This window comes from Colobus angolensis, unplaced genomic scaffold (assembly GCF_000951035.1).
Source record: "Colobus angolensis palliatus isolate OR3802 unplaced genomic scaffold, Cang.pa_1.0 Scaffold51, whole genome shotgun sequence".
Classification (NCBI taxonomy): Eukaryota; Metazoa; Chordata; class Mammalia; order Primates; family Cercopithecidae; genus Colobus; species Colobus angolensis.
In genome coordinates, this window is record NW_012118599.1 from 7554205 (window position 1) to 7563911 (window position 9707).

General features: G+C 43.2%; 1 protein-coding gene across 3 annotated transcripts; it reads right to left on the reverse strand.

Annotated features, from left to right (window-relative positions):
• Positions 1 to 4216: 4216 nt before the first annotated feature.
• Positions 4217 to 9125, reverse strand: LOC105524847 (chromosome unknown open reading frame, human C6orf141). Of its 3 annotated transcripts, XM_011960264.1 has the most exons (4): positions 7565 to 9125; positions 6662 to 7352; positions 6026 to 6257; positions 4452 to 4635 (listed from the first exon to the last, which is right to left on the reverse strand). In XM_011960264.1, exon 1 carries the CDS (start codon positions 8448 to 8450, stop codon positions 7800 to 7802), a length of 651 nt encoding a protein of 216 aa, XP_011815654.1. In that variant the 5' UTR covers positions 8451 to 9125; the 3' UTR covers positions 4452 to 4635; positions 6026 to 6257; positions 6662 to 7352; positions 7565 to 7799. The 3 variants fall into 3 exon arrangements, with proteins under 3 accessions (XP_011815653.1, XP_011815654.1, XP_011815652.1); XM_011960262.1 differs by having other exon boundaries at positions 6662 to 9125; XM_011960263.1 differs by lacking the exon at positions 6026 to 6257 and having other exon boundaries at positions 4217 to 4635; positions 6662 to 9125.
• Positions 9126 to 9707: the final 582 nt, after the last annotated feature.

The following is a 9707-nucleotide window of genomic DNA, read 5'->3' on the forward strand; positions in this document are numbered from 1 at the left end:
ATCTGGCTAATTTTTTCTATTTTTAGTAGAGACAGGATTTCACCATGTTAGTCAGGCTGGTTTCGAACTCCAGACCTCAGGTGATCCACCCATGTCAGCCTCCCAAAGTGCTGGGATTAAAGGCATGAGCCACTGTGCCCGGCCTTACCAATTTCTAATAAAAGGTTATTTATTTCATTTGTAACTTTGTACATTATTCCACCCAGTTAGGATAGAAAGACTATAGCATAAACCCTATAACCTCAGGGGCCTGGGATAACATTGAGGCTGGATTGGAAAGTCCACAGGTAGGCTTAGGGCTTTTCCTGACACAGGGACACCAGTTAGAGAATCCTTACAGAAGTTGACTGCATTCTGAAGTCCTCCCTGAAAGTTCTCTAGCTTTGTTAAAAAGTCGGTGGTACCCCTTACACCTCATTTGTCCTCTTCCAAGTAAGTCGAATTCAAGACATGCAGTTGTGCCCACTTTTCCATGGACCTCATGGCCTTTCCAAATACGCTCAAAGTCACAAGATGTTTTGAAGGTAGAAAATGGCCTAAGAATGGTCCAATAATCACACAAAGCAAATTTAACACTCAGGGGTTTGGGCCAGGAACAAGTCATGCAGTCTTAAGGTAATGCTTATGTATGCTGTAACTCCAGTGACCACTAGGTAATACCCCATGCCTAGGTGGACTTACGCAGACTTGACTTTGCTTTCAGTAGGTGGCACTAATCCATTACATAGCATTTTGGATGTCAACAGGATTAAACTATGCCAAAGCATATTTCACTTCCATAAAAAAGCTACTTGCAAGGCCGCATTCTGGATGTTTCTAATAAACAAGTATAATGTGATTATCTCCATAAAATAAATCTGTGACTAAATCTTCCAGAATTTTATGACTGGATTTTTCAGTTTCTAACTTGGTCTTTAGAATTGGTCTAACACAAATGAAAGCCTGAATATATGTATGGACAATGACCAGATCATATATGGTAAAATATGAAAAAATATAGAAAAGAGTCTTAGTAAAAACCACTGGTTTGGATTTGATTTGTGTGTGTGTGTGTGTGTGTTCTATGTCTTCTGCTCTTTGTCATTAAAGACTAAAGCCTAATAATTAGAATGAAAAGTAAACTGAACAACACACTACCACTACCACTACTACTAATTATAATAATAGTTAATTTTGAGTATTATATGCCAGACACTGTTCTAAGAATTTTTTTATTCACCTGAATCCTTGAAGAAAACTTATGAGATTGATACCATTTATTACAGAATTCCAACCTACAAGTTTTGTGACAAGAAAGCCACAACCTGGGAAGTCAAACCACAGCCTCTGGAGCAATCAGCTCAAAAGGTCAGGACTTGGTCAGTGACTGCCAGCTTCTCTCTCTCTCTTTTTTCCAACGCAGGGCCCACCTAAGAAATCCCTAAACCAATCAAGTAAGAAGTTGTCCTTCTAGATCACCTGCCTCCAGCTCCCCCATGCCAATAGGCTCCAAGCAGAGCATAGCTAAAGCCTTTCTTTTTCCACTATTGCTAAAGAGTAATTGCATGGGACAGAGTTAAATAAGCAAGGAAAACTTTATGCAAGACTATTGCATTAGTAGCCAGGCATGGTGGCTCACACCTGTTATCCTAGCACTTTGGGAGGCCAAGGCAACTGGATCATTTGAGGCCAGCAGTTTGAGACCAGCCTGGCCAACATGGCGAAACCCCATCTCTACTAAAAATAAAAAAGGTAAAAAAAAAAAAAGCTGGGCGTAGTGGCATGTACTTGTAGTCTCAGCTACTCAGGAGGCTGAGGCAGGAAAATCACTTGAACCCGGGAGGCGGAGGTTGCAGTGAGTTGAGATTGTGCCACTGCCCTCCAGCCTGGACGACACAGCGAGACTCTGTCTCAAAAAAAAAAAAACAAAAAAAACTAAAACTATTGCATTAGGGAGAGAGATTGAACTCAATTCCTTTGAAACAAAAGGTGGGAACGTTTAAAGCATTAAGGTGAGCTAGTGAAAAACTATGAGACAATGTTAAAAGGGACACTGGTCAATGTGATTATGCCATCTATGTTTGCTGATTGGCACTTTGAGAAGCTGGGCTTCCACCCTCCCACAGAGACTGATAGTTAGAGACCTTCCACCCTCCCACAGAGGCTGATAGTTAGAGACCTCTGGGTTTTTTGTTTGTTTGTTTGTTTGTTTTTGGTGATTACATTTCAAAGGAATGGCTCCTAGGTCCTTAAGAAAGACATACCTGGATCTTTCTTACATTTACATTTCAAAGAGGCAGAGAAAGAATTTACAATTGAAAGTCTTCTAAAGGAAATGCTCTAAGAAAGGGAAAGTCAGGGACCTAAGTCAAGAAGAAGCTTATCTAAAATTCAGTCAAGCTGAGGAATTGGTAAGACCATCTTGGCCACTACAAAGCTTTCCTATTGCCCTACCTGCCTTCGCTTCCCTGCCAAGCACAAATGATGCTGGCTGACTCTTTTATTATACCAAGCTCTGCAAACACAGCCTCTGTTCTATTTTTGGGAGGGCTGCAGTCTCCTCAAAGACTCTTGTTCTGTTTTTTGTTTGTCTGTTTGTTTTTGAGACGGAGTTGCCTAGGCTAGAGTGCAATGGCGCGATCTTGGCTCACCGCAACCTCCGTCTCCCGGGTTCAAGCGATTCTCCTGCCTCAGCCTCCCGAGTAGCTGGGATTACGGGCATGCGCCACCACCCCAGCTAATTCAGTATTTTTAGTAGAGACAGGGTTTCTCCATGTTGGTCAGGCTGGTCTAGAACTCCCGACCTCAGGTGATCCACCAGCCTCAGCCTCCCAAAGTGTGGGATTACAGGCGTGAGCCACCATACTCCGCCTCTTGTTTTGTTTTAAGGTTAGAAATGTAAGTTTGAATTTGGTTAATTCCTTGCTTTGAAGATAACCAAGCCTTAATGTTTTGTTTGTGACTACTGGCTGCATAATGCCTGAAAACCAATCATAACTCCTTACTCTCTCCAAAGTAATCTGGACTTTACCTTCATCTAGAGAAGTAAATTCACAGATTTGCCCTCCCTAATTACAGAGCAAAGTACTGACTGCAGTTATAGAGATGTCATGGTGTTCAAGAGTCACAGCCCTTTGTTTACTTATCTGAATCAGTTGATTCAAATTCTGGCTCCACCTTTTCCCCACTCCTCTCAATTCATCACAAGTGGCTGACAAGTTCTGACTCAGCCTGCAGAGTTGCAATTGTGCAATATGTTAATGACTTCCTGCTTTTTCACCCTTACAGGAGTTTTTGATAACGTATTATTTCATATTCCTAGGGAACGAAATAGCCACATTTCTGAAATAGTTTGAAATCCAATGGTGAGTCAATGGCTCATTAGGACAAACTTTCAAATAATAAGGCTCTTTAAAAAAGACACTATAAAGTTTCCTAGAGATCTCTTTGCCAATTTACCAATTCATATCCTCTATCTTTCACCCTTCTGTAATCTTTAAGTGTTTTCAAAATTCTACAAATTATTATCTTCATGGCATTGTTAACAATTAATTGGGAACACAGAATAAAAAAAACTTTTTAGTTTTGGTAAGTGACAAAATAGAATACAGAACTAAATATGAGAATATGTCAATGCTTCTCAAACTTTAATGTGAATCATCCAATGATCTTGATAAAATGCGAATCCTGATTCAGTAGATCTAGAATGGGGCCTCAGATTCCACGTTTCTAAAAACCTTCTTGGAGATGCCCATGCTGCCGTTTCACAGAACACATCAGGAGTAGCATCAGTATATGTTTGTTTATATAAACACAATATTCAGGAAACATAAAGAGGTTACATTAATACTACTTTATATAGTTTAGAAAAATGTATGTATGTATGTAGGTATATACACATGAAGACATAATAAAATAAAACCATACTTGGCCAGGCATGGTGGCTGATGCCTATAAGCCCAGTGTGTTGGGAGGTCAAGGCAGGAGGATTGCTTGAGTCCAGGATTTTAAGACTAGCCTGGGCAACATAGCAAGGTGCTGTCTCTAAAAAACAAAAACAAAACAAAACAAAACAAAAAAACTCATATTTGAAACTTGCCAAATATTAAAAGAGATTTGGGGTCATCTGTAAGTTTTTGTTTCCTTTATTATAATTTTCTTTGTCTTCATAACATTTCCCCAATTTTTATGCAGTGTGTATAACTTTTTTTTTTAATAAAAAGTTTTTTTTCTTTTTCAAAGCAAAGAGCCACATCAAGTTTTATCATCAAGCACTGGAAACATCCAACAAAAATAAGCAGCAAGTCAAATGTAATGATTCCCAAAAGGAGATCGCGGTTGTAAACAAATATTTTTAAGAGAGGATGACACTTGCCTGATCCTGGTGGTTATGCGATTCTGACATTTGTCTTATGGTCACTGGAGTGGTTTCTGGAAGTCTTTGATGTGGTTCATCCACCTAACACAATTTTAGATAATCGTATTTTTCAGTGGAGTAGAGGTAAGATCAAAGAGCCAAGACCCAGCCATTCTCAGAGATTTCTTAGTACTGAGGATGCCCAAGTTTCACTTTGGATGCACTTCCAGGACACTTCTAAATGGGATAAGATTTGTCAGGCTCTTCAAATAACAGGGTTCTGCTTGGATCAGGAACATCTGTGAAACAAATTCAACAGTATTTCGACTTACTACTTTTTGTTTCCAATGAGAAGGAACTCTATATTAAATGAAATCTATAAACATGTTGCATGTGGTTAATCGGGAAGTTCAGTAAGCACTTTAAAAATAAATTTTCATTGCTTGAAACACAGTGAGGAAAGGAAAAAAATAATTAACTCAAACATATTTGGTTTAAAGGAGTTAAGCTAACCTGGCTAAACACATTTTTGGCTGAAAGACAAAATGCAAACAAATTGTGTCTATTTTGCTTTTCTAGACAACAGGGCATCAGATTTAAAGCCCCAGAGGGAAAACAAACTAACCTGACAGGCTAAAGAAAGTATTCAAAGCTCCCATCTGCCCAGAACTAGGCAGTACTAAAATCCCTTCAATGACTGTTAAGCATAGTATACCTTAGTCCTTTGAGCCTTACCATGAGTCCCTACACAAGACATGAAGGTCATTTCTAAGGAATTTAAGACCTTAAAGGTTACTGATCCATTAAAGGTTGGGAAAAGCTAGAAATAAGTCCTTGCTTTCAGGAGTACAGAACAGTCTTATTAAAAACCACTGGTTTGATTTTAATTAGATTTCTTGTGTTATACAATTTCTGCTCTTTGTTACTAAACAAAAGACTAAAGCCTAGTTAGGATGAAAAATGAACTAAATAATAACCCTAGTTAGGATGAAAAATGAACTAAATAATAACCATGCTAATAATAAAAAATGTAACTAACTTTGAGCATTTATTGTATGACAGGCAAGGTTCTAAGTATTTTCGTTTAACTTAACCCTTAAAAAAAAAAAAACCCTCTATAACGTTGATACTATTTATTGTCCCCACTTAACAAATCAGGATACAGAGGCACACAGAGATAAGGCAACTTGCCCAGGGGCACACAGTTAATAAAGAGGTAGAGCCAGTTTTGAACCCAAGCAGCTGACCTCCAGAGCTTGCCTCCAGAGAAGGCAGCTGAGTGATGCTACTTGCCATTTTTGGTTATTGTGAAAGAGACATTTTTTGTTCTCCGTATTCAATGATCAGTCACCTGGGCAGGTGATGATTCAACCAAATTAATAAGCTCAGGTCTGAAACTTATATGCCAAACAGGTTAATCTACCATTGGAGTCAGGCAGGGTTGTTAAGGAAAAGAGATTCATCTTAAGGGATGAATCTTTTCTACCTGTCAAGCAGTTTTGAACACAGATGAGCTCAGATGCTGAATTCCTCTCCCAAGTGAGGGTCTCACAGGCCTAAGAACTGCTAGTGATGATTCTCCAGCCAAGAGGCCTTGCAGGATTCAGGAATATTAAGGTGATTCTCTAGTACTTCTCACAAACATGAGTTAGAAAACCTAAAATATCGGCCGGGCACGGTGGCTCACGCCTGTAATCCTAGCACTTTGGGAGGCCAAGGCAGGGGGATCACCTGAGGTCAGGAATTCAAGACCAGCCTGGCCGAGATGGAGAAACCCCGTCTCTAATAAAAATACAAAATTAGCCAGGCATGGTGGTGCATGGCTGTAATCCCAGCTACTCGGAAGGCTGAGGTAGGAGAATCTCTTGAACCCGGGAGGTAGAGGTTGCGGTGAGCCGAGATCCTGCCATTGCACTCCAGTCTGGGCAACAAGAGTGTAACTCTGTCTCAAAAAGAAAAACAAAAAACAAAAAAAGAAAACCTAGGATATCCTCAGTCATCTTTTGACCCCTAAGTGAGGGTCAAATAAATCCCCTAAAGGCCACCCCAAACCTTTAGGAAGGAGATTATCACATTCTTCATCCACTTGGTAAGCATATGAAATTTCTAGCTGTGTGACTTAGATATGCTACAAGACCTCTAGGCCTGGATTGGCTCAGGAGTGAAACAGGAGCGTCTTATCTATCTGGCCTGCCAGGAGGCAAGAGGTGAATCAGATGATCTTTTGAGAACATTTCAAGCTCTAAACTAAAAATGAAGGCAAAAGGGAAGACTGGGGAAGGAGGCACTTTGCAACCATTTGCTCATCAAAAGCCAGAGTCCTACCTGCTTTGTTAATTCTTGCAGTAAATACTCCTTCAGGTGGTAAAGTCAAGTAGTTCACCTGGAGAGGGCTGCTTTGCTCCTCGCAGAGCTCCAACCAGGCCAACTACTAAAGAGTTAATTTAGATGGTATTTAATAATAAAGAAGAATAAACAAAATAAGAAAAATTAGTTGTTTCAGCAATACCAGAAGAGATTTTTTTAACTACACCAGGAGATCGGTATTTTCAATCCATTCTTGACTACAGGTCTCATTAATGAAGAACTAAGGAAAAGAATAAGATATGCATTCATTTTATGGCAAACTACATATTGTTATCTACCTTTAAATCAGAACATTTGCATGCAGTATTTTTAATATTAAAATTAAAAATTTATGATAAATGCATGTTTACAGGAGTAAATTAGCTATTGGTTGCGGTAAAGCCTTGTAAAAGGAATTTCATGTTGAAATCTTAGTCTTCTGTCCCCAACTCCTTCTTTCCCTAGCTCCTCTCTTTTTCTTTCTAACACTGAAATGTGAGGAAGAAAAATGAAAAGTGCACATCAGAAGAGAGTCACTTGCTGCTTTGGTTTTATTTTCCCATTTCTTCTTACTTTCTGTTTTTGGCTTTTAAAACAAGCCTCTCTACTTCACCCACTCCCACCCTCTTTGCAGAGAGCAGACTTCAAACTTCACTTCTGTTTCTAGGTTCTAAAGAGAAACAAGAGTGCGGGGTGGCGTGGGGGGAACAGAAAAGAGATCAATTGAGGTATTCCAAAATGCAAATTAACAACAGGTTTTCTCATTTCAAAACTCCCACATTCTGTCAATCTGAAAATATCTTTTCTCTCCCTCTTCTGAATGACTTAGGTCCCCACACCGCCAAGGAATTCAAGCCACAAAGGAGGTATTAGGCTGCTTACAGTTCTTAATCTGCCTGCCTGAAGCTCTGTGCCAGCCTCTCAAAAGGTTCCTTTTGCAGGTTAATTGCTGGTTGGAGTTTCCAGAATAGCGTTTTCTTTTAAGGATGATCGCTCATCCACCATCCCGGAACATTTCTCGGGTTACTCTCTAGAGTTTAATCTCCTCGAGCAAGGTCCCTGGAGACGGTGAAACCCTCCTCTCCGCGGCGTGAACGCGGGGTGCCCCTGTTCGTTCCTAGAGATCCCGAGGTTCAGCAGGGGCCCGGTGTCCCCCAGGCTGTCCCTCTCTACTGCTGCGAAAAGTGAGCGCGGTCACGGAGTGCTCCTCAGTCCTGGTGGTCATGCGACCCTTGGCCCAGGAGGTCTGCAACACTTCTTGTGTTACCTGATAATCCTCCACCCGCACAAGCACGTATTTGGTTGGGTCTGCTGGGTCCCGCGGCGGGGCTACACGCCTGCCAGAAATTCGCTTTTCTCGTTGAGAGACAGAAGAGTAATTGGGCTCCTCGCCGTGGTCCTCTCCACCCGCCGCGTGAGGAAGGTCCTTTGCGCCGGCCGCCTTTTCCCGTGCAGGGCCCGCTTGAGTCCCTAACCACCTCTCTGGGTGCAGGAGAAAGAGTACTTTCTCTCTGACCCAGGACTCACGGTCCAATTCCTCTCCAGCCCAAGGTCCGAGGGCTCGACCTACCGATCTGTCCTCGTGGCCGCCGCCCTGGCTTCGGCTTGACCCCGCCGTCGCGGGATTCCGGGCGCCCGGAGCCAGCGGGACCCCGCGCCCCACCTCGCGCAGAAAAGACCCGAGGTCCCCCAGGCTGCGGGAGGAGTCCGTGGGATTCGCAGCTCCCTGAGGCCCTCGGGTCTCCATCCTGGCAAAAGGGTCATTCATTCGTTCCTTCTTTGGCCAGTTCAAGCAGCAAGCGCCTGCTGAGCTCCGGAAAGCGCGGGACCAGCAAGCCCTGGGTGTGGCCTCTGTGGCTGCCCCGGACTTCCAGCCCGCGAGAGCTGAAGACTGGATCAGGCCCAGGCCAACCGCGTGCGGAACCCGCCTCCTCGCCCTGCGCCTCTCCCACCTGGCAGCTGTCTAGCCATTCAGAGGAAACTTGACACAAGCCCCAGTGACTCCTCTTCTTCCTCCTACCCCGTGCGGAGCCCTGCTCCCTTTGTCATTCGCTGATTCAGTCCCCTCTTACTTAACCTCTGTCCTAGTTTCCCACCCACCTTTCGTTTTTCTCTGGAGCTGAGGCGCAAAGGACACCCTCTCACTGCGCCCCCCTTGAAATGCCCCGAAGTGTGTTTACTTTCCAAGGACGCTCATTGAGGTGAAGGAATAAAGAAGTTGGTTTGCATTTTAGTTATCTGATCTAATTCTGAAAAGGGTTTGTGTCCACTCCGAATCCACTCCTACCATGCTACCAAAATAATGGAATGTAGATCAAAGGGTCAGACTGAAAAGTTGAAGCCTTGGATAAACTGGTTTTGGTTTCTTTGTCCTTCTTCCTTTAGAATGCCAGAATCTGTATCTCTGGAGGACAGTGGTCACACCTGCGTCCTCGTCCTCCTCCTCCTCCCCCTCCTCCTTCTTTTCTCTCTCTCCCTCTCTCTCTCCCTGCTCCCCCTGCCTCTTTTTTTTCCCCCCATGAGATACGATCTCGCTCTGTAGCTCAGAATACAGTGCAGTGGCTGGCCTCGACTTTCCAGGCTCCCACCTCAGCCCCTCAAGTAGCCGGGACTGCAGGCGCGCACCCCCACGCCCGGCTTTTTCTTTTTTCTTTTTTTTTAGAGATGGTAGGGGTGGGGCTCTCCTATATCGCCCAAGCTGGTGTGGAACTCCTGGACGTAAGAGATACCCAGGATCCCCACCCTACCCCCACACCCACCTGGGCCTCCCAAAATTCTGCTATTACAGGCTTGAGCCACTGCCCTGGCCAGTCTTGATTTTGTGTGTAATCAACGCTTGTCTCAGGAAGGTGTAGTCTTTGATTTAAAATAAGCTATAAAACGGAAGCAAAACAAACATCCAAATGAATTTTTTCAGGATTTGAAATTGTTGCCGGGCGCGGTGGCTCAAGCCTGTAATCCCAGCACTTTGGGAGGCCGAGGCGGGCGGAACACGAGGTCAGGAGATCGAGACCATTCTGGCTAA

Bases quoted from the DNA above. Each gene is read 5' to 3' on its own strand.
- LOC105524847 (XM_011960263.1), bottom strand. From the start codon at position 8,450: ATGAATGACCCTTTTGCCAGGATGGAGACCCGAGGGCCTCAGGGAGCT.